The sequence below is a fragment of the Pseudomyrmex gracilis genome, unplaced genomic scaffold (genome assembly GCF_002006095.1).
Source record: "Pseudomyrmex gracilis isolate BER0280 unplaced genomic scaffold, ASM200609v1 scaffold_22, whole genome shotgun sequence".
NCBI classification, from domain to species: domain Eukaryota; kingdom Metazoa; phylum Arthropoda; class Insecta; order Hymenoptera; family Formicidae; genus Pseudomyrmex; species Pseudomyrmex gracilis.
In genome coordinates, this window is record NW_018020606.1 from 49,224 (window position 1) to 74,521 (window position 25,298).

Here is a 25,298-nt window from a genome sequence, read left to right on the forward strand (position 1 = left end):
AATACCTAAAACAAAACTTCTTTATTATGATAAAGAGAGCTCTTGTGTGATAAAACTATATACATATGAATGTGATTGGACTTTCTATCGTTAGAAAGTTTATTCACACTGATAAAAGTGATGATCTTCATATAATATATAAAGCGATATATATTTGTATAAAAATTTTTAAAATAATTTCCAAATTTTTTTTAAAACACTCTTATATATAAGTATTTACAGAAATACTTTATCAAAGATTTTGTAAAAAAACCTATTGTTATCTTTATAAATATGTATGATATGTTGTATACATTCGCATACATATGTTTATACATATAATAATAGTACGAAACTTAATACACACACGTCATGTGTATACGCGCATAATTGACAATTCCAAATTACGTCGCGTTTAAAACTATTATAAATGCAAAATGTGAATGCTTTATACTTACTCTAATATTTTATTAGAGTAATTATTATAAGTAATGTATACTTACTTAATTCCCCAATATTTTTATAACAAGAAAAAAACGCATAAACTTTTTTTATTATTTTTTGCAATTTAAAGATAATTTAAGTTTGTTGCCAATTATAAAAAAAAAAAAAACTGTATACTTAGACTTTTATTTTGCTTTGTTGTTGAGATCGCCTGGCTTTTATCCGCGACTGTAGCGTGAGCAACAGACCCGCAAGAACATCGTGATTCGGTAATTTCTTCGCGAACAACAAACGTTTGACCGAATCGTCGTATGTCAGAAGAGCCACCATATTTTGCAACAGGAATCCTTGACAGTATTCCAAGAGCTGAGCCGCGTTATATACCTGAAACATAAAGCGATATTTAAAAGTGCGTTTGCTTTTTCTACAATATTTATGTTGCTGCAAGAATATACCTTTGCGTGAATATACATGGAAACGATATTATCAAGATCAACCATTGTGGAACACTGCGCTTCGCAGTATCTGAGCAGACCATCGAGTTGAAAAAAATTGGCTGCCGCCATTAATTCCAGGACGTCACTTTGATTAACTTCTAAAGTAGCGCAACCGCCGTGATAAAGAAATTCCATTACCATCTAAAATTAGTTAGAATATTTTAGTATATCAAAATTATTATTAGATATAACACTGTTACTGATTGTTATTAAAAGACAAAGACAATAATAATGTAACAACCTGGAATATGTGATATCTTATGTCGTTAATCTGCACAATAGGAGGATTGCCTTCGCATAGTTTCGAGCTCAACATGTTCCTAAATCTCGGGGAAGACGTAACCAACACTATCTTATGACCGTAAAAAACACGACCTTCGACACGAAATTGTACATCGCTCAATTCAGGATTATTCACAAATTTCGGATCGATTCGCGATCCGCTCGAAAGTGTGGTGTCTCTGATCGGCTTGATCGGTTCCCAGCCGAAACACGTCACGAAAATATCAGCGAGCAAAAGCGTTGTGGCTTCCTTCTGCGAAAATGACATTTAATACAGAGTTGCACGCGCGAAATAATATTCTCTATCTCAAAAAATCTTACCTTACTATATCTAAAAATATTAAATAAAAGTGGCAGACATTCCTGCACAAATTGCGCGGAGTAATCGTCTGAGCAGACTTGCAGAAAATCTTGAAGCAATTGGTCTATAATAGAATCCAATCGCATTTCGTGCGCCGTCGCTAAACTGTGCATCCAACAATGCAACGTCCAACCTACTTTGAGTCCACGAAGTTCCATGGTAATATCTAAATCGCATGAAATATAACACGGCGTAATTTAAACTAATAATAAACCCAAAATTATAATATTGTGTTATCCGAAATTAATATTAAGTTTACCTAAATGATTGCTTTCCGCACTGTGATACATGGCTTCCTGCAGCGCCTTCGTCTGTATCTTATTAAATACTGGCTCCTTGCCTTCTCTGCGAGCTCTTCCTTCGGCAGTTTGCTGCTGAGAATTGGTACCTGCGTTGCCTTCCGCTAATATCTCTTCTAGAGATAATATTTCTTTTTCTCCTCGTTTAGCCGAAAAATTGAGCGGGTGCGACAGCAGCTGATGAAGACAGCTTCTCTGACCGTGCGCCGTAGCCACAGAGATAGCGCTATTAAATATAATAAAATTAAGAACTAGATTTTATTCATTTAGAAAAAAATTGATCAATCCAAAGAAATTTTTTTAAATTGATTAATATCAATATACCTGTAACAACCACGCTGCGCGGAACCCGAATAAGAAAATGAATCTTTGATCAGAGTGGAGAGAAACGGCTGTGCTCCGTGCGCTAAAAGCAGCGCCACCATCTCGTTGTTGCCCGACGCTGTGGCTGCTTGTAACGGCGTTACCGTGCACTTATCTTCGCTTAGTTTTGCGCCACCTTCCACCGCGGCACCTCTTTCCAGCAATATTCTAGCGATGTTGCAATGACCCAACAATGCCGTGTAAGTCAAAGCGGTCCAGTGTTGCGTCTCCGCGTTGAAAGCAGGTTGCGCGCAATACGCGCTCGCAGGGAGTGCGGCTCCAGCGATATTGTTGGAACCACCGGTTGTTGCGTTTGCTACGTTCGCGCTCGATATCGTTTTATTCGGTGTAACCATTGCCGATTGACTGACCGGACTTCTGCCGTTCGATACACCGGACGTTTGCGGGATCTTGGAAGGTGTGTTCGACGACGAATTTGTTGTGGGCTGTGGACTCTCGATGTTCAAGTCCGCTCCTGCGTCGAGCAGCGCTGTCACGGCCACCTCGTCGCCGTTGATGCACGCCAACATCAAAGCCGTGAAACCAGCGTCGTTTACCGTGTTAATTTTTGTCGAGGGCAACAGTGGCATTGCCTGAGCTATGAGATCCGCTCGTCCACTGGTCAACATCTTGAAAGCCATGTCCAGCGTCAACAACCGAACGTATTCGGTGTCGTCGATGCGCTTCGAACATATTGTAACTTCCTCGGAACTAAATAGAATATTAGCAATTAAGAATCTTAGAATTAACAAATTTCTCTTTTTAGAAAGAATAGTCGATTATATATTCTAGAAATCAAAAAATAGCAATCTCATTCACCTAATCGGACGGACAGGACAATCTACACCAGGTAAGAGTAATCGAGCAGCTTGATTAATATCATCTTGATCCATGACGAGGCCGTGTCTGTGTTCTGCGTGTGCTGCGGCCACCCGTAGCCATTCAACTAACGGCGGCAGTACAACATAAGCTCTCTCATATGCCAATTCCTGTATTCCGGATCCGCGTTCACCGTGTTCCAACTTAAGCGGTGCATTAGATCAATAATAAGATAACGTAATTGTTGTACAATTAAGCAAAAACATCAATCCGCTGTGTTCTTTTGAGAAAATAATACTTGATATGCTAAAATTCCTATACCTGTGAACACCTCATGTAATAAAACAGAGCATGCAGCGCTCTCGTTGTCAATGGCACCGGGCAACGTCCCGCCTGTGCTACCTTGGAGATCAAATCTATTAGTTCTGACATCGATCCCACACACGTTGTAAGCAACGACGGTTCCAGAGCTGACTGAGCTGCATCCCGTCCGCTACGTGACGACGATGACGAGTTCAAGGAACTTACACTCGCCCAACGAGGCATCGCGAGGGCGCCTAAGAAATTCTTCACATTATTTTAAATAATAATCACAGACTCGGTTTTATTAAAATTAACCAAGTAAATAGAATAAAATTTAAACAAATCAAAAAATATGATAAATATTACAAAAAGTTTTTTAAAATATTTTGTTTTAAAGAATATGAACCTGACGCTGTCCGACCGGCATTAAGATGCGCATACGGTTGCAGCAGGCCCCATAAGTCACCGCTGTTGGCTATAGCGTGTTCCAACATCGTCGCCGTGAGAATCGTATGCGGCTCGGTCGGCACGCACTGCAGCAGTATCTCTTCCAGAAGATTCTCGATTCCGGCCGTCAGATATATCGCGGCGTACTCGTGTATCATACGCCCGAGTCTCACATCGGACATCCACCGTAAGAAACGTCCGACCGGCAATTGCAGCCCCGAACGGGATGCTTTCGATTGTTTCAGCTGATCGCCAGATACCGCGAACATTGCGGCAGCTCGAAGACAAGCCTTTTTTTAAGTACAAGATATCAGATATATCAGATATTAGCAATTAGATACATTGTTAAATATATTTAAAATATATATATAAAATTTCTAAAAATATCTGAAAGTTTCAATTATCAGATGTATTGTTAGAATCTTTGCGTTCAATATAGCAACATCGTTACATCTGTCATTATGATCGAACAAAGTTTTATTACCTTGGTGCAAGAATCCGCCAATGCCGGACAGAGCACGATCTTGAAAGCGCTGTACACCTCGTGCTTACTGCAAAGACCTACGGGTTTCGTCAGTCTTTGAGTCTCGCGTCCAATTCGAACTAGCGCGCGTTGCAGCAAATAAGAAAGCCGCGGAATCGTTTCCATCGAGACCTGATCCATGTGTTCTCTTGTACGACCGTTCTGAAGCACGCGCAGCACATCGTGATGAGTCCACGGCAGTTGCTGCAGCTCCACCAGCCGATTGTGAGAATCCACCCAGACAAACTCGTCGGCACTGGTCACGTTGGTGTTGATCGTCTCCAGGCTGGAATGTCGCATCAGTCTTCTAACCGCTGGCTCCGAGCTCTCCGAGCCGCTCAGTGAGGAATACGTGGACGAGGACTTGTGCGAGCGCATTGTCAACTGCTGGATCGCCAACTTTATGTCCTCCAGACCGGAACCCGACCATGGTACCTGTAGCTGCAATCGAAATGAGTTATCTTTTATTAATTGTACGTGTAATTACAATTTTAATTTATCCATTGTTTTTGTTTCTATTTGGAACAAGAAAGAACAAACAAACTGGGATCAAGTATCAGCTCACTTCGGAGATTAACACTTATTTATAAAACTTCGAACCTTGGCAGGAGTAGCCCTGTGTCGGTTGCGATTCTGACCGGATCGACTTCTGCCGTTTCTTTGGGTGACCGACGCCGAGAGTCGGTCGTCCTCAGGTACGGCGTTCAATTGCTGAGGACTGTGAGCTCTGTGATGACGATGCGGCGGCGAACTGCTGCTCGTGTGACCCCCGGTGTCCGACATGCTCGCGTGTCCGGACGAGCGATTCTCATCGGAGGAGCTGTTTCCAGTGCATTCTGGTCTCCTCTGCAAAAATCGAGCGACTCTTTTCCAGCGAGAAACGAAGAAATTTGAGATTTTATGTTATTACATACTTCTTAATTTTTCTCAGAAAGAAACATAACGTATTTAACGTGTTTCAAAATTAAATAAAATTATTACAAATCACATTGAGTTTTCAAGTGTCACTTTGGAATACGAACTGTTAATAGGGAGAGAAATAGAGATTTATCGAGACACAGGTGAGATGTTTCTGACCTGAAGTACACGAAGTTCGTGTAAACTGAGATGATGGTGTTGAGAGTGACGTGGGTGCTGCGGAGTCGGTGTCGGTGCCACGCTATCCGTATCTCTTTCTGGTATCATATGGACTATATCGTGAACACCGCTTTTAGGAGAATTCTCAGTGAAATCCTTTGTATAAGGAGGGCAATATATCTCGCGGTTATTGCCACCGCTTGGCCTGCAAGAGAATTTTTATTATTCTTTGTTTTACATGTGTTTTTTTTTTTTTTTTTTTAATTATTATTATTATTTCTTTATTATTGCGTCGTAAAATTCCGTCAGTTTTCTGCGAGCGCGTACTCGCGAATCGACCAATATACTGCGACGTATTGCGAACGGTAACATCCGCGAAAACGTTTTTTTTTTTCCTTTTAAGATTAATTTATATTCAACCACGTACGTACATAAATCCTATGTCAAGAAAGAATTCTCATTCCGCTATATGTTGAAGAATGTAGTGAGATTATGTTTTGCGGCGTATCTCTCCGCAAATCTATTCATCTGTAATTGCATCATCTTGCTTTGAGTGAGAGACTATAAAATGCGAACAAGTGAAGCTAATAGAAGAATGGACGTGCGGGTTTGGCCTTGTGTCGGAACACAACAAATAAACTATTTTCGGATAAAAATGTTTCGCACGAGCAAAGAATAACCTGGCGTTTTTGCAACAGGCATGTCGATTTTCAAATTCGCACGTCGATTCTCTCGAGTTAGAGAAGAAAACATTTGAAACATACATGGAAACGTTTTAAAAAAAAAAACTTTATCTAGAAATTATAATATTCGATGCAAGTCATGTAGGTGTAACAAAAACATTTAGTCTTAAATGTAAAAAAAGGTATTAAAAATTTATACGCAATTACTTAAATTTGTTACGAGTTAATTAAGTTTTAGATGCAAAAATAAATAAACAAGTTCGCATTATTTATTTATTTTTTTTTTCTACTCAATTTTCAACAGATTTTATTGAGGAAGACTTTCAAGGCTTCAGAGACGTTTGGAGATGCTGAGAAAATTAGGAGAAACTGCGAAAACAAACTGTTCCAATTCTCTCGTTGAGAACAACAATTTCCCCGCAATTTTATTCAATTTACGCCGCAGCTCGCAACTTCGTATTTTGGAATCACCCAGTATGCGTACGGATTTCTCTACCCGCGCGACCAAAGAAACGATACTCGATATCCTGTTGGGTAGGTCGGCGCCTCGTTAATTGTCGCGGAGAAATAATTCAAGCAACTCGCGCGAGGAATATAATTCTTACGACCGATCGTTCGCGCGCCGGTCTTATCTCTTCCGGTGTGGAAGTGCGTAATCCGCGCACGATGACAGAGACGCATATCCCGTGTGGAAGGAGACGCGCTCTCGTCTCCCGTGGAAATTGCGTTCTCTCGAAAAGTCGTTATCTACCACAACACGCTTCTAACCCCGCATCCGATTTCTATCCCCGAACACGCTCGCGAGAGATAAGGATATAATATCCGTGAAGAAACGAATATAAACGGAACTCGGGTGTTCGTATTGTCCTAATGAGACTCCGCGTTAGACAACTTTGTGCGAACCGTTGTAATGATTGCAAGGTTGTTTTAGACTCGCGAGAAGGTTTTTTTTCCCATCTGGAATGCCGCTGTGCTGCGCGAAACTTCATTTACTTTTGCAAATAGCGAGTAGATAGAGAGTATCATTAAAACGTACGCTATATAATGTTGCATTTTCTTATTTAAAATATGTCTCGGGTACTTTCAGCGCGGGTATATTAGATGTGATCTTATATGTTCTCTTACGTATAAAAGAAAAGAATTTATATTATTATACAGCGCGCGAATATAATAAAAATCTACTATCGAGCCACTCTAAGATCGTCAGGCAATTTCTATCGCGTGATCGTCAACAATTATTTATAAGCTAATGTCCGGCTCAATTAAGTTGCGCGTTTCGTTGAAAGCGTGCGGTTTTCAAATAACGTGCGCGTTTCGAAATCCTTTTGCGAGCGCGATTATATTCAATTGCGGGACCCATTGTTAGAGTTCGATATCGATGGCTATCGGGGAGTTCCAGCTTCGACAACTTTCAAATCCAATAGTGGGAGTTACGTAAACCGGGCGTACACAACACACTTCGCAGATACCGAGATACACGCGAGACAGAAAACGCAAGTCAATGCGCAGACCCGCATACTATCGGACAAATCAATATTTCGCAGATTATGGAATATCTACGGTTACGCGAAAAGTTAGTTATTCGCGCAATTACGTACCGAGACCGATGCATTTTTTTTAATTCGTTTTCTTCGTTTCACTTTTTAGACACGATTTCTTTCAAAAAAACTTCAATCATCTAAACAAATATTGTTGCGAGTCAAAACAACGCGATGTTCGACACAATAAAATTGTAATTAATCAAAAAATTAATCAAAAACTTTATACATTTCACACTTTATAATATTTAAAAAAAAGATTGATAAAATATTATTTATAAATTAGATAAAATATATCGAAAAATTCTCGCAAAATGTTAGAAATTAATTTTGTAAATGTGTAAATTAATTTTATAATTGCAATAAAATATCAAATATGTGTGCGTACAGAGATAATTAATTTTTAATAAATTTTTACTTTTAATTTTAACATAACATATTGCAAAGTAATATTCACGTTTTGAGAATATTTTTGTGTAAATATAATAAATAAAAATGATAATTGCGAGTAAGAATGATATTCATTTGCAAAACATTGATATTTAATTTAAAACTTTTTGTGACACTCATCTCTTTCTTTCTCTCTCGAGGAAAAGAAACTTGGGAAAAAAAAAAAAAAACCAAGTGAATGAAACAGCGCGAAGGCATTCAACTCGAATGCGCTTATTATGCGCTCTGAGAAGCATCACTGTTGGGTTTCGAGTTATTCGCGATGCATCATCTGGATTTCCTTGGAGAGCGCGCGAAGAACGGATCGTTTGTACGAGGAGGAATAAATCAGCGAGAGAGAGAGAGAGAGAGCGCGCACAGCTAGGAGTCTTAAAACAACTCGTAATCACGAACGTTAATGCTGATTCGAGGCGCCTTAACACGACGATTTACACGCACGTCCCATTACATGATATCGATTCGACACACGATGGACACGACGTTTCATTCGAACGAGGTATACATCAGTCACGCGCGGAAAATTAAATAAGCGCGGAGAGAGATAAGGGATTCTCAAACGCGATTACCGACGCTATGTGTGTTCGAGAGTTTATAAATTATGAATTACACCGTAATGCCGAACACGCACTTCGTGAGTATGCAAAATCAATGACATGTTTAGATATGCGCGTTTTCGTCCCGCGTCCCGCGCGAGATGAACGCGCGGAAGAGGTACGTGATTCAGAGTATTTTTTATATTCGCGCACGTGAGTCAGTAATTTATCGAACGATTTTTTCAAGCACGAATCTCTCTATGTTCTTTTGTCTTCTTTGCTTTTCTCTTTTGTTCTTTAACCAAAATGCAATAATTTGATCGCTCGTTAATTGTCCTTTATCAAACGGTAATAATAAATAAGAATATATAAAAAATATTAAAATTAATTTTTTTCGTTCATTAATTTTTTTCTTTAAATTAAATATTCGATCGCGCAAATGAGGTTTTTGTATCGGGAGCGTTAGTGGGTCAATTGTCATTAGCGTGACTCATATTGTCGGAAGAAGACACACAGGCCCCGCAGAGAGCAGGGGAGCAAAAGTGGTCTCTTAACGGGAGATCGTGAACCAGAGAACGCGAATTGGAATCCCCCTCCCCCGACTTGCCGAAAGGCAATATCCATTTTTCTTCTTTCAAGAACAACAAACAAGTTCGAGCGAGCAAGCGAGCGAGCATGAATTTACCCCCTCAGCCGCCACTGTTGCACGAAGCTCCAATCCGCCTTGAACCCGCTCCTGTCCCCCGGCAAGGACCAATAGTCCTCCAGCTGGCTCTCATCCTCCTCGATCCTCAGCACGTCCTCCCTGCTGGGACTGACGTTTACCACGATCTCGTGCACGACCTTGGATTCGCCGCCGTTCTCCGGCGCGACGTCTTGTTGCCCGGAGTTATCCTCCTCGGAGTTGTTCCCGGAGTTTTCGTGTCGCTCTGCCGAACTTTTAAAGATCTCCGTCGCCCCGTCGTCTTTCTGCAATCGCGCGAACGTCTCAGGATCCTCGTTGTATCCCGATGACGCGCCAACCTCCGGCGACGGCAGACGTTGCCTTCCTGATGATGATTTGTTTTCCTTCTGTCTCGACGTTGAGTCGCCGAAATAGATGACCGTCTTGTGACCGACGTCCTTCGTTTTCCCGACGTCGTTGCTCGTCGAAGACGGCAGTTTGCGGGAGTTTGCGTCGTTCGCGACGTTATTGTTACCGCGGCGACTACTTCTGTCCTCCAAGGTCGGACTCCTCTCGTAATCGTAATGACTATCGCGCGCGATGATCTCCTGCCACTCCTCGTGCGGCGGCGGTGGCGGCAGTTTCGACAAAAAGGGCACGGCCCGTCGCAGGATGAAGTTCGTGCTATCGCTCCCGACGCGCTGTTGAACCTCGACGCCGCCGGTAACGCTCATCTTGCAACCCTTCAACTCGCGACACAATATGCACCTGCAGTCCTCCGCGCACTGACCGCGAGTTCGCCTTGACATGTCACTCGCGACGGCTCATTTTCTGGGACGTGCGGTTTCGTAATCGATATATAAAGCACCAGCGGATCTCGCAATCGATCTTTTCTCTATCGGCGAGGGTGAATGTGACTCGAAAATAATATCAGAGTATACAAAATCTAAATGCACAAATTAATTTTACAATTCGATTATAATTTTTCGCACAACGAAATTTTTTATTTGTTAATTAATACGCGCGCGCGTTGAAATAATAAATTTTTATTATTTTTTACGCGGATCTCTCTAAAATATATATATATATATATACGTTTTAGCAGCTCGTTTCGTCCGCGATTTAATTTCGCAAGTCGCGGCGAGGAGGATATCGCAGATTTTATTACGCTACTAAACCTCGTACACGATTGCTTTTACTCTTCTCAACTGGTTCTCTCGTGAAAAAAAAAAAAAAAAAAAATCATTAGAATCCGCGGCAGCTTCTCTTCGCGCGCGATTGTAAGACCGCGGTTTCACCGACCGCGCCGCGATAATGTTCATTGCTCCAGTTCTTTCGCGCGAAAGAAAACTCGCCACAAAATTTCATCGTGACTCACACCGCGCGACAGTTCGCGACAACGTCATCGTTGTGACGATTCATTCAGACTTGGAATGTAATCGTTGGTGTATATAATAATTGTAAAAAATGTCGCAAGATTAATTAATTCCCGATAAAAATAAACCCGCGGTGGGCGAAATGACGAAAATGACGCGTTCCCGCGGCGATTATTTATTTCATGTTGTTTGCGAAAAACTCTCGGCAAAAAGAAAACGGTACACTCCGGCGAACAGACCGTAAATTACGGCAATGCAACTCTTTTCCGCTGCATTAGCAGCGCGGCAGTCTCATCGTGCCGCACTCAATGTAAACACGCGACTGAGACGAAATGTCTAAGGCTTCCTCCTGTGCATCGGTGCACAGGTGAAACGCGCGGCGCTTCTCCCTCGCATCGCGGAGTCGGGGGAGAAAAAAGAAGAGATATCCGTATCACTTTCCTACCTTCACCGTGCGTGCGTGCGTACGTGTATGTATGTGTGTGTGTGCGTGCGTTCCCCGCCCGCCGCTCTGTCTCTCTTTTGTTCCGTCGCGCGTAACTATGATATCACGGGAATAAAGAAACCTCGCTGCTGCGCGTCTCGTCGCTGTAAAAAATCGCACTTTATGCGCGCACTATATTGGTGATAGAAATCGCGCGTGAAAACGCTCTCCCATTGTCGCTCTCCCGTTTTCGCGCCGAAACTTCGGATCGACCGCGCGCGCGGTCACAGAGCTATCGAGATATCGATTGTTATTTTAGCTTTACCGTGACGACAAAGCGACGCAACCGTACGAATAACTCATCTCGTATACTCAAGCGTAAGCACACACGTGATTATTATGCAATATTATAACGGGTTTTCGTAATTACGCAACACACACACCGCGTAACACACTGGACTCGATATGAGCGAGAGAATCCCCCCCGACACACAACGCGCCGCAACAGCGAAGAACACCCATCGCGCGCAAATTACACGGACTTCATAATAATCCCCTCGTTTGATAGGGGTTTTATCAAAACGATAGGCGCAACACTGAGAGCTTATCGCGTTGCGGCTGGCAGCTCGCAAATGCTCTCGCGATCGTGACGTGCATAAGTGCCGGCCGCCACTTGTAAACTGCTCTGCCATGCTCTTTTCACCGGCCGCACCGCAGGAAATGGGAGAGCACAAACGAGTATGTGTCTTTACAGAGCACGCGAGAGAGAGAGAGAGAAAAAGAGAAAGAGAGAGAGAGAGATAGAAAAAGACAGCCCCACCATATGTTTCGGGGGAGGACTTCCGTCGACCATCCTACTTCCTATGGCCGTGTGCTCAAATCACTCACGTCGCCCTACTCGACGTCCGTGACGGACTCTCTGACATCGCTCCCGATTGCGTGCTATTTTTTTTTATATTTTTTTTTTATATCACCTTGCACGGAGGTGTTTTGACACCGCGAACTTGGATAAAGAGCTCATTTTTGTAGTATTTGAACCGTAAACTCGAAGAGAATATGCAACTTTTTCAAAGATAACACAGATTCGTATCGCGCGAATTTTATTTCCGAGACAGCGTAATTTTCTCCTTATATTGAGTATCTTTCTCTTCGTAAAACTGGACATTGTCCAAGACACACGTATTATTTTCTTTTTTTCTCTTCTGTGCCGCTCCCGTTCATTAAAATTGCAACATAAAGAACGTCTCAAAAGAGCGGTGGTATAACATATTACACTCCACATACGGTTACGTACTCTTTTTTACTGAAAATTGTAACTTGGAAAAATGCTTCGAACGCGCAATAGCGAGGGTATGGATTAGAGAGCTGTGAGAAAAAAAAAAAAAGAACGGACGAACTTCTGATATTATTCGAAACCGGTAGGGTAGTAGTTTCGCACTTTTCCGCTTTCAAAGTCAACTTAAAATAATAATTGCACGTCCCCACGGGTGTGTCTTCTTCATAACTCTGTTAAAACAGTTTATTATTGATGATCATTATTTAAATAAGAAAAAGATAGAGAAAATTCTCATGATTTGCGTGTCAAAATTTATGATGTTTAATTATCGCGCGAGTAGTTAAGTAAAAGATAGCGTGTCGCAAGTAAGCGTAATAGTTCTCTTAAGGGAATTCTCTCTCTCTCCGTCATTCGTTATATAGCATTAGGAGACAACCGTCGCGTTTTAATAACATCTCTCACGCTTGCCGCTTTTAATACGGTACCCGCGATCTTTTATATCGCGAAAAGAAATCTGTCCACACGATCGGCGCGGTGAAGATTTGACCGTGAGTACACCGCGTCGCTGTTGATTTCTTCCGGTACTGTTTTACCGCCGCGAGACGAGGAAGATTCCCAGGATGTTCCTCGTAGTAATTAAACTCGGGTGTACGTATACACACACACATACGGTAGGGTAAGGTAATACGAGCGCAGGACGCGCGCTCGACACTTACGCGGAAAACAGGAAGCGAAGTGGGTCAGCGTTAAAAGCGTCGCCATTAGAATTATACAGCGACTTAACATACGCGCGTCTGAGAGAACATGAATATGTGACTGCGAGGATGGTTTTTGCATTACGGAATTATTTCCGCATGGATTATTATAGCGCGCGCGAGAAGCCCCTCTCCACCCCCCGCGCGCCGGTTGATGCAACGGTGCCCCCCCGTGTCAAGCTATTACGAATACTTATGAGGCAATTCGCGTGTCGAAATTGATAATCGCGGACGAGCAAATTGAACGTGATGCATCACGATCGAGAGAGAGCGCATTGTTTTCTTCTCGCGCGAAGCTCGGGAACGCGCCGATCAAAAATAAAAAAAAAAACGAAAAGTGAAAAAAATTGGAATCAGCCGTGTTTTTAATTGATTCGTCCGGAGAAGCTTTAACCAGATTTTATAAAATAAATTAAAAAGCGTGACTTCGTTGTTACTTTCCACGTTAAAAAAGAGATCAACATCAATTACGCGATTTTCCTTTTTTTTTTTCAAAGACTTTGCGCCGGAATGAAAATAGAAAATGTGTTTTTGTTTCAATTTTAAACGCGAAACAATCCGTGTCTCGCAAATGGCATTCAGAGCACGAATATTTTCTATACGTTAACACACAAATTACAAATAGAAAACCATCTGGTATCTCGCGAGTACTTCGCCCGTTCCGACTTCGCTTCACCGATACCGTAAATTAGCGCGAAAGTAGACACAGCTCTTAATCTAGATAAACCGGTATTTCTTATCGCGCTTGAAAATCTATCGAAATCAACTTCAACGCGCGCCAGAAAACTTATTAATTCGAAACCACATTGAGAGTACAAAAACAATCATAACAAACTAACTTTCTAAAACACACAGTCCGCTTCAAAATTTCGCGAGATAAATTTCACGAAGGGTGAAAATTATCGCGCGCGCACACACGCAAAAGTTCAACTCCGTTGAAGCTAAGATAAATTTGTATCTGTATAATTTTGTGAATGCGAAATATATACGATTCTCCCGAGAAAGTGAATATCCGCTCCTCACTGGAGCGGTGTGTGTTTGCTGAATGAATATACTTTAAGAATGGCGAGACCAAATCTATAACACGTGTCTCCGCCGGACAGAGACCGCAAAGGAGGAAGAGTTCAAGGCAGATATTGTTCGTGTTCACGGGGCGAAACTCCGGTGTCAAGGGCGGCGGCCGGCGAGTCTTGACGTATTACATATATATATGTATGTGTGCGTGTATATACGGAGAATATTAAATTATTTACCGAAGCGTGTCTCTTCCTTGGTGTCCTTGAACTCGCCGAATATATTTCATTAAGAAAAATCTCTCTCGTTCGGATTATATGCGTGCGGTGTATGTTTAACGTCGGTGTTTATTCGACAATAAAAGAAGAGTTGCATCTCTCTCTCTCTCTCTCTCTTTCTCTCTCTTACTATTAAGTTACTATTTCTAGCAATCTCTCTTGGGAGAGGCACGTTACGAGTGTTGCTGGCAAATCTCGCAGAGTGTTACACCAGCTAAAACTTTGCAAGAACTTGCTACCCCAAAAACTCAAGCAGAACCTTGTCATCGCGCTGATTTTTCCGCTTTTTGATTATTGTTGTTGCATTATGACGGACATATCTGCTGAGCATAACCTAAGACTACAAAGAGCAATGAATGATTGCATACGCTTTATTTTTGGAATCAAAAGAGACCTGCATATAACACCTTATTATGAAGACCTCCACTGGCTAAAAATTAAATCAAGAAGAACTTACTTCGTCTGCTGTCTTCTGCATCATATATTAACGACTCACAAGCCTTCAATTTTGTTCGAAAGATTCCATAAACGCGGCACTACATCTAGAAGCACCAGAACATCTGCCAACGATCTCATTATGCCTCTCTGTCGTACTGAGACCTTTAAGAGATCTTTTACATGTTCAGCCGTTGAAGCATGGAATACTTTGCCGTCTGATTTGCGTGCAATTGAGTCTCACAATCTATTCAAGTCGTTCGTATTTGATTTCTTGCTAGATAGTAGCAGCTCTGGTTGCACCTAATGCTTGCCTTTTCATATTTTCTTATTTCTTGTATGTCTCATCAGCTCTTTGTCTTTCATTCTTTTGTCTTGTTCTCACTTTGTTTATAAGTTTTACTATTTTTGTTAAATTTTCGTTAATTTTACATTTTTCTTTTCTTTTTGTTAATTTTTGTTTTAATTAATTTGTTACAATCACTGTATTTGATTTTGTATTTTTCATGCTTTGCGCTTAAGGGGATTTATCCCGGAGCGCGTAATAAATGACGCTTTCTCTCTCTCTCTCTCTCTCTCTCTCTCTCTTCTGTGTGCGTACAACCGAGCGTGCAACGACGCGCGCTATAATTTTCCGTAAATGTTTTTTCTCCACGCGAAAGTGGCGCATATGTACGTAGTAGGTAGCATCGCAGAGAAGCGGAAGTTCTGCAACGCCGCGCTCTGACCGCGCGTTTTCGATCCGCCTTGTATAAAAGTCAGACAACCCGTTAATTTGTTTCCTGCACCGCGTGAGAGAGACCCCGCGGTCGCGAAAGATACGCGAAAAAGCGCGTTTTATGTTGCGACGTTACACGTTTTCAAATATGTGCCCCCGGGTTTTGCTCGCTCGCTCGCTCGCTCGCTCGACTTTTCAGCGAAGATTAAAACCGCGTCTGTGCGCGGCTAATTACTCGCGTGAGAGATTTACTTAACTTGAGAGACGGGAATCCGATCGGCATCGAAATAACACGTTCGAGAGAATTTTAATAATCGCCGGTTCTTTCGCACAGGGCGTAGTTCTAATAGCAAGCTGGCATAGGAAGCTAGCAGCGCGCGCTATCGCCACCGGACGGCTAACGGTTCTCGCGAAAACGGGAATGAATGCACAGAGAGAGAAATTGAGGGAAATTCTTCAAAATGAAAATTCCTGCGCGCGCGCGAGATTCTCGAGTATTTTCACATTTATTAAAAAATAGTTTTTAAAGAAGATATTTCGATAATCCGATTTATTTAAAATCGCATGTATATATATATATATACCGAATTAGCAGAGAGATATTGGCATATAAATGAACAAATTTTCGAACGTTTCTCGGCTCGTGCCCCGCGTATTCTCGAGCCGACGATTATTATGAATGACATGACGCGTCGAGCGCGGTGCGCAACATTTCTACGCGCGCACGCGGAGATAACAAATGCACAACTCGTCCCTGACCTCCCCTATCCGACACCGACCGGTAGTAAAAGCTAGTTAAGATCGACTATACTGCATGCAACGGAAGAAAGGCGCGAGGAAAGAGCGCCATTAACCTAAATATCCGGCGCGAATTCACCGCGCGGCATCGGCGCGTTTTCCCTCGCGCGCATCCTCATATCGCCCGCGCGCGTTGTGTGTTCCCAGATAATATAAACCCCCCCACAGAGCGCGGTTTTTCCCGTCGCGTTGTTTCCGACTTTCGGATAACTAATTAAAAGCGAGCACACTCTCCTTTCGCACGGAGCCTATAATAGGTGTAACACACCGCGTCAGGCTAATTTCTATTTCATCCTAATTCGCCTCGTCGGGGAAACGACGAGTCGGACGATTGAACGTTGAATGAAATGAGATGCGGGGCGAGAGTAAAAGTTTCACGCGAGAGCGTTGGAGCATGAGACGAGCGGCCGCGATGTTACAATGGAGGCATCGCGTAAGTCAGTCACGATTGAAATACGAAGCTCGAAGCTATATAAAACACAGACGCGTCAAGTATCAACCATTACGCGTTTGGGCAAAAGTGCGACTAAGTTTTGCACCGGTTGAATTACTTCAGCTTCGTTCGCAACACGTAGTGTCTCTCCTTCCGCAAAAAAAATCACATAATCACATGTCCCGACAACGGGAAAATGTATCTGATAAAACGAAAGAACAAAAAAAAAAACAAAAAAATGTCAAATTCCCGCATTTTAAATTTTAGCGGACCCGGGTGAGAGAAGTTGCGAAATCTTTGACAATTTATCTATATGATGAAGCAAATTTCCGGGTGCCGTAAACGCGCGGGATCGAAAGTCGTGTCGATGAAACTAAATAATAGGGACCAGACAAGCTACGTCGTACGAACGTAGTTGGCTTCGACGTGTAGTTAATCGAATCGGTCGTAATTACGTCGCTCGTAAATTTTAACGATCTTTCGATCGGAATAGCGATCGATGTGTGTAAGAAAAAGAGGCGTTATTATGGACAATGTTGCGCGGAACGTGCTACAACGATGGATTTGCGAGTGTTCCTTTTTTTTTTTTTTGTTGCTCGCGGTGCTGTCGAAAAAGCTGTATTGCGCGCATCGATCGTCGGCTGAGAATGCGTATATCGTATTCTTAAAAATATTCAAATGATCGAAAATACCAGCGTATCTAACTCAATGCGTTCGCTTAGCAAAAATTCAAGCGTCTTTTTCCTTGATGTATTGACGACAAAGTTGTATAAGCTATATGTAACCGCTGCGACAACCGTTATTCAACATCAATGTGAATTTACGGAAGATTATCAGTCGCGCGATAAAAAGTAACGCAAAATTATTCCTCATCTATACGTAATAATTGTCATAACACCGAATTATTCCACGATATACTGATTTTATTGGGTTGTTGTGCGCGTAATATAACGATAATAATTATGCATTAATTACGTTTAAATTAATTACAATTAAATATAAAATTCGTATCTTTATATATATCATGCATATTATATTCTTTGTACATGTATATATATTTTATCTCTTTGTGTATAAAGTATACACAAAAAGCGCACGAAACTTGAAAACGATCTGGATGTTGCACGATTAATTTTCTACAAAACGTTGAACAAGAGAAAATGTATTAATATATAGAAATATTAAAAACTGCCATTTTAATATGTTAAATATCAATTGTATAATGTTTGTATATGTGACACAAATATTATACAACTGATCTATACAATCAACTGTTACGCGTTTAACAAAAGATTGATCCGAATATTTGTAATTCTTTTTCCGGTAATGCGTGATACCGCTTAAGTGTGTCAGATGAAAGTCCGAGATGAAAGTGGGGCCGGGCACACAACGATGCTACGCGCGTTTAAAACCTCTCTGCATCTAGGTTTAAATTATCTCGCGAACGGAACATTGTGGAGAAGCACGGCGACAACGCGGTATTTACGAGAATGAGTATCAACTGACTCGTGTCTGTTTTGCTCAAGCAACTTCGTTCGCTACTTTAACGGTAGACGCTCACGAACACACTCAGGAATTCACACAGCCTGCACAGGTGCGAGACCCAAAAGGTTAACCGAGACGTCTAGCGACGAGGGTTTTTAGCAACCTCGAGCGCTTTTGTGTTCCTTTACTTTGCTTTCCAACGATTTTTGTTATATGTGAACACGTCCATTGTTACAACGCGCTTCTTTTCGGACCTCTCTATGTTTGTGTGTCGACCCAAATCGGACTCACAGAGATAGAAAGATTTCTTTCTTCTATTCTACCTGAGAAAAGCTTCGAAGAGTGCTTCGACTCGTCTGACGCGGGTAATTTATATACTTCTTTGTTTGTATTTCATATTTTATATCAGTTATATATCGCAACTAATTCCGCTACTTGTGACAATTACCTTTTTTCTATCACTATCTCTCAAGAAATTAATTAATTCTTACGTTATACTTGCATAATAATTAATTTGTAATTTGCAAATGTAAATTTTCTCGGAACGGAAAATAAAAAGTTCATTGAAATTCGTCTTACATCGCGCTCACGTTTAATCGCGAACACACTAGTTTCTCTGAGATATGAGTTTATAGAAGCGTAATATGGCGAACGGGAGACGTTGAAAATTTTGTTTTATTTCAACGCGAGATCGGATTCGATTTCCGAACGATTTTTCAATTCGATCCTTATCCGCGCGCTTAGCGGTTTACCAGGATCGACCATTAATCATATCTTCATTAAGATCGGTTACCGTTTACCGGGCGCGGCAGCACGGGCAACGAATAGAAGAGAACTCGCGCGCGGGACGAAGAAAGTGGGTGCACTCACCGTCGCGGCTTCGGACGAAGTATCTCGTGACCCGTATCGGAGATGCAGATGCTCAGGCTCAGCGGTCCCCCGTAGTGTTCCGACGGCGCGCCGGCGTTCGGGACGGTTGTTGACTGCTGAGGGCTGGAAATACCGCCCCAGCCGAAAGAGCTACCTAGGAAGAGCGGTTGCTGTCCGCCGTCCATTGTCGGCCGTTCCAGGTTCATGTTGCCGTGTCCGGGAATCACCGCCGCAACCGGAAAACCTGCGGATTATTATCGCGCGTTTACGCGCTTGTAACATTCAGCCGCATCATCTCGCCAACCGTTTCTTTTGCGATCTCGGAAGCGAAGGAGAGAGCGGTTTTTTGTCGCACACATTGCGGAGCGAGAAATTCGCGCTTGCTGTATAATTTGCACGGAGATTATATATCAACGCTTTTATAATATACACGATGATTATTTTATCTCGATTTGTCTTGTTTTTCGATGCCGCATTGATCTTTGAACCAAAGAGAGGAAAGAAAGAGAGAGAAGAGAAAAAATAATATGTTACATAACTATTATTTTTTTTTTATATTTATATTCTGTATATATATATTCTATATATATATATATATTTACGTGGATTTATAATCCCATATTACATTCCACCAAGCTCTGAGCAAGTAAGATATTCCTTCGTACGTAGAGATGATCAGATCGAGTTTCGCTGCTCATCGTCGTCGCTCGAGAAAAGAATACCATCACCGCAAAAAAGCATTTCTAACCTGACAAATGAAAGGAATAGTTGCACAAACACGAGCCGTGCGGCTCGAGATAATACAGAAACTCCTCCGCTATATTTCACACGATAGAAGAAAAACCTAGCTAATCAGAAATAATCTATGAAAGAAAGTAATTACGCGAAACTTTCTCGAGCGCGAAGGTCATTAACGAGCACCCGGATAATTGGTGGTGGGTGGATAATTAAACGCGAGAGATGTTATCACGCGCGCGCTAAGAAAAACCAACAATTCAAAGTTTCATTATACACAATAGAAAAGAATGGCAAACAAAATCGACAATGAAGATAAATAATTCTATTGATACACTGGTTCCGAGCTCTTTTACGGCCTATTATTGAAACATCGCGTGTGTGTCTTCGGATGCGGAAAAACTCGGAAGAGAAAAAGAGGAAAACGAAGATGAGGGAAGCGAACAAATATTCAGAAGAGAGAAAGAACCCGCAGGGGAGGGAAAGGAAAGACGTGTGAGAAAAAACGCGGAAAATTTAATTTGCAAACCAAATGTGTCTTAACTTAACGCAGTTCTTTCTGCGTTACGTCAAAAGATACGAGTCTATCTTTACGCGCGCGAAGTGAAAAAAATTCCGGTAGCGTATTCATAAACGAATAAACGGGACGACGACGACAACGACGACGACGACGACGACGACGACGACGACAAATAAATTACGGAACGGAGAGCCCCTGGATTTGACCGGTTGCGATAACCCAGACAGATATACTCGGACCAGATAAACGGGCAATGAGCGCACGTTAAAAACCGCTTTGCGAATGTATTATCGGGACGCGTCGTGGAAACAGCGAGCGATTCTCTCTCGCTCGGGGGAAGTGTATTTCGGATCCCCAGAGTCCCCCTTGCGAGAGATGAGAAATTTTGTCTCAATATACGAGGCCTCGCGTCGTCGTGTTTGTACACCGCTCGTGTTGCTCTTTTTGACGAGCTTTGTATGCAATTACTCTGCCAGGCTCCCAAAGTGCTTCCTTAAGCGTGCGTTTTAAAAAAGAGGGGGACATCCCGGACCCCTTGACGTGCCTGTTCGGCCGCTCTTTCGAAGAACTTTTATCGATATAATATTCGCCGAAACTCTCATCATCGCGGTAATAGTGCAACAGTTCTCAACGTTAGAATGACAGGGCAGGGTCTCACGGAGACGTCTCCAGTTTCGTGGCAACTTTTCGGCAAAAGTTTTCATTTGCGCCACGAGAGACAAGATCTCATATCGATTAAAAATCAATAGACCGTTTTTGTTTTCATTGAAATATAGGTGATTTTTTTGACTGAATTTTTTTATTTAAATACAAAATAAGCGGAAGTGTGCGTGTCAGAAAAATGTTTTTTGGAATTTTTACGACTCAATTTGACGAACCTCGCAATCAGTTTTGTGAATGATTTAACATGCGGAATTCTGAAGAAACTGAACTAATTTAATGTAAACGAACTTGCCAAAAATGGCGTTGCGTCCTGAAGTGTATTTAACTGACCTCGACTGGTCTCGCACACATCTGCCTTTCTAACCGATTGGCCGCTTATACGTGCACACGCATACCTTGTAACAGGACGGGCGTGTACACGAATATGAAGCTGTGCTCCCGCTCTCTCCCTTCCGACGTAAACCTATCATTTGCCAGAAGAAAATCAGGGTCAACCGGTAATCGTTAAGTGATTTTGTAAAAAGCGAACTGGAAGCTGAAGATACTCGGAAAATTATGCGGTTTATGTGGAAGTGACATTTATCACAAAATATCTTGTCGTTAAATCCGCGTTTGTCATGTTCCTAAGAAAAACATTAATTTAATACATAAAGAATTATTACGTCGTGCATGCATCTATATCTAAAATGTTCTGATTTAGTTGTGTTTGCGCGTCAAAAAAGTTTTCGAAAGTTTCAAGTAGTTGGTTTTTGTTTTGTTTTTTTTTTTTTTTAATTTTGAAGAGGGAGACTTTAAAAAAGTTCTCTATATAGCTTATAAAAAAGAGAACTCAAGAGGTGTACGATCAACGTCAGTGAGTGCATCGAAACAATGTAGTGATGCCTTCGAGGCAACACCTGACTCGTTTCGATCAAGTCGCTGATGATTTCATTTTTCTTCGTGTCACTCACGTTGATGTTACACACACGCACATACGCTAATTTTTGATAAAAATAAATTTTCTTTCTATTTATATACTCGTAAATATGTAAAACTGCTATCTCCGCTTAATTAAAAAGTAATCGCGAGAAATCTCAAAGTCAAATTTATCTTATAACTTATTTTTATTTTTATTGTTATATTTTTATTCAAGCTTGTTTCAATCCGCCTACTCTTGCATTTCTATGTTTTTTTTTATCTTAGCCCAAAGCTCTCTTTTTGTTTCTCAGATGATTAAGGTTTAAAAAAAAATAAAACAATTATGCAATTTGTGTAATTGTAAAATTCAGCTAAAATTGAAAAGTCGCGTGTGAGTTAGAAAAAAAAATTTTCCGCGCGTTTAGATCCAAAGAATCTATCATTTTAACATACTCGTATGTCTCTATAAAAAATAATATAGTTTGACAGCATCAGTTACAATTTGATTATAATATAACCGCGGATTTCCGTTCTACATCTGTTCACTTTAATTATAAAAGATAGAAATATTGCATCTCTCTTGTCTTTTTTCTCTCTCTTTCTCTCTCTCTTTCTCCTTATCGTTTACATGAATAAATTTCACTTAGCAATTTAAGCGCTTGATGCTAATCTAATCTAATCGTGTACGGCATACCAGCTCGCGTGGAGCGTTAAAAAGAAATATTGATGTTTGAGATGCAATGAGATCAAAGAAACGAGATAGTTTATGTCCGCGAAAAATTTAATATAAGGCAATTCTCGTTCGGCGTTTCCTTACATACTATATTTAATGTCTACGCATAAATAAGTCATTTATTAATTTATAATTTTTTGTATTGTTCTTAAGTTTGCTTATATTCGAGAGAGAAGAGAGAGATAGAGAGGAAGGAGAGAAAAAATTACGAAAGGTCCATAAACTCGAACACGCCGACAAAAATACGGGACGCGGAATACTCTTGACGCGACGCTGAAACTCGCATACATATATTGAATACACGTACACACGGCACGGTGTGTATAAGCACCGGCGTGCACGCCGGTCGTCCGCCCCGCGACCGCCGCATTCCAAGGGCTGCCCAAACTAAAGCTTATACCGATACCTTATACTCTTCTCCGAGCTCTCTCCTCTCTCTCTTTTTCTCTTTCCTCTTTCTCTTCTCCCTCCGCGTGTACTTCATTCCAAGATGTCCTCCCTCCTGTGACTCGCTCGTACCCTTTACTCTCTCCCCCTATAGCGCCCCTTTTTTTCATTCCTCCCTCCCGTTTTTCCCCGCTTCTCCTTCTCTATCCCTTCCTGTCGTCTCTCGCGAGGATACGCGCGCCTTGTCGCTTTACTCGGACAAATTTACATATTTCTCCTGTCTTCCTCTTTCTCCCTTTCTCTCTTTCCCTCTCTATCTCTCATTTTCTTTCTCTCTCACTCACTCTTCTTCTGTCTCTTTTTCCTTCTCTCTTGGATCGCGATGTGTCGTACGACACCTGGCACAATCCTCCACCAGAGTCATCGAATTTCACGATCGCGGTATTTCACGAGATTGACGCTCGATGTTTTACTCTTAGTTCGTGTACGGACTGTGTATTTATGTCTTTTTCGACGCGGATTTTTCCGAGACCAATTTTCGGAGGACGCTGATTTAAATTCGACCTCTGACAAGAGTTGACCGCATCCTCTTCTCATTACGAAAGAGTTGAAGAAACATTGGAAAATCATAGGGCAAAGTTAATACAGTTCGGACCAATATTAGAAAAATCGGCTCCAACAATCCTAACTGTCAACGATTTAGAATCCACAAACATTATTTAAAGTTAAGTAAGATTTATCTGAGATGGAACACGTACGTACGTACACGTAGAAAATGACTCGACGCATAGAACTGCATATGTTGGGTTCCATGAATATATATATGTGTGTGTGTGTGTGTGTACACACATACATACGTGTTTTATATGAATATATGCATGTATTTTCCATCGCGATTAAACCTGTATATCTCAGTGTTAACTTTACATGTTGTGCGACTTGAGAGATTCTCAACAGATTGGCAGTTCTAGTGTCGACTAAGATAACTGTGTATGAATTTAAATAAGTAATTACATTGCATGTAAATAAGAAACGAGATCAAGAGACACATATACACTCGCATCGGTATGAGCGTTTTACTTTTTGAACATATTTTGTTAAAAGACAAATCGAACATTATAAAAAAAAAAAAAACACATAATACAACGAAAAAACTTGATCAAATGTTACTCACAAAAAATTGTTCAATGTTGATGGAAAGGGGCACATGTATGTTCTCGTGTCGTCGGGCACATATCTGGGAAGCAAAATTCTTGTGATTGGATATTCCACTAAATTGTCGTCTCACTTACACTGTAGTTTCTACATTCGAAAATACCATGCGTTTTTGTTTGCAACCGCACTTTCCATATCTGTCTATAAAACAAATGAAAAAACAAATCTCATCTTTTGCCCGTCTAAAATCAAAATAGAACGTATCCTACAACAATGTATATTGATTTCTTTATTTTATAAATTCAAACATGCGTGTATATGAGTAATACTAAAAGAATACTAGGAATTTCTAACGATTGCTTGGTAAAAAGTTCTATTTTTAATGACACAAAGAAACTATTATCGCTAACATTCTCTTCACAAAATTATGTGATGTCTCACACACACAAATTCTTGTTCTTTGTGTTCGTACTTCGATATAATTATTCAATATAAAATATATGAGACTCTAACTTCATAAAAAAAAAAACTCTAAAAATATAGAAAAACTCTTGAAAAACTCTTAAAAATAAACTCGCAGTTTCTCTTTGAAACCAATTTAAATTAACAATTTTCCTGAACACAAAATTCTTTTCCACTGTCTTAATATAATACACAGTCGTTCATTTCTAAAGCACGTAATAAAACTACCTACGTGAAAAAAATGATAGTTGAACAAACCTTTCGAGATGTTCCGGCGCATTGGCACGCGCGAGACAAGGCAAGCGCAGCGTGAAATTGTAAACACGCCCGGGCCTTTAAACGCGTCCGTACACCAAATCGCTTTCCGCCGCCGAGATGCCGATCCGATCTGATACCGAGCCGATATTCGCGGTATATGAGGCGCAGCCGAGTACTTTATGATGCGCAAGATATCACTTCCGAATTCGAAAGTTCTGCACGAGATGCACAATGTTCGCGTCGACGTTTTCGTACGCGCGTTTGTCGCGCCTGTTTCTCGCGCCGAGCACCGTGATCGGTGAAGTCGCCGCCGCTTTTCGGCAGCTGTCAATTACCACTAACACAGTTGCCGCGTTTATGCAGC

General features: G+C 41.3%; 1 protein-coding gene across 6 annotated transcripts; it reads right to left on the reverse strand.

Moving 5' to 3' along the window:
• Positions 1-207: 207 nt before the first annotated feature.
• Positions 208-25,298, reverse strand: LOC109851887 (ankyrin repeat and BTB/POZ domain-containing protein BTBD11). 6 transcript variants are annotated; one of them, XM_020422425.1, is made up of 16 exons: positions 24,935-25,298; positions 24,378-24,415; positions 24,234-24,296; positions 19,125-19,368; positions 5,395-5,599; positions 4,918-5,163; positions 4,279-4,758; positions 3,754-4,084; positions 3,366-3,601; positions 3,045-3,247; positions 2,187-2,936; positions 1,823-2,088; positions 1,524-1,729; positions 1,162-1,455; positions 879-1,061; positions 208-807 (listed from the first exon to the last, which is right to left on the reverse strand). In XM_020422425.1, exons 4-16 carry the CDS (start codon positions 19,328-19,330, stop codon positions 601-603), a joined length of 3,813 nt encoding a protein of 1,270 aa, XP_020278014.1. In that variant the 5' UTR covers positions 19,331-19,368; positions 24,234-24,296; positions 24,378-24,415; positions 24,935-25,298; the 3' UTR covers positions 208-600. The 6 variants fall into 6 exon arrangements, with proteins under 6 accessions (XP_020278014.1, XP_020278013.1, XP_020278012.1 ...); XM_020422424.1 differs by lacking the exon at positions 24,378-24,415; XM_020422423.1 differs by having other exon boundaries at positions 24,234-24,415.

Excerpts from the sequence above, each read along its gene's own strand:
- LOC109851887 (XM_020422420.1), bottom strand. The coding sequence starts at position 10,071 with ATGTCAAGGCGAACTCGCGGTCAGTGCGCGGAGGACTGCAGGTGCATA. Across the intron at positions 5,164-5,394 it reads ACGAACTTCGTGTACTTCAG|AGGAGACCAGAATGCACTGG; the intron begins GTCAGAAACATC and ends CGATTTTTGCAG. Across the intron at positions 2,937-3,044 it reads TGTCCTGTCCGTCCGATTAG|TTCCGAGGAAGTTACAATAT; the intron begins GTGAATGAGATT and ends TATTCTATTTAG.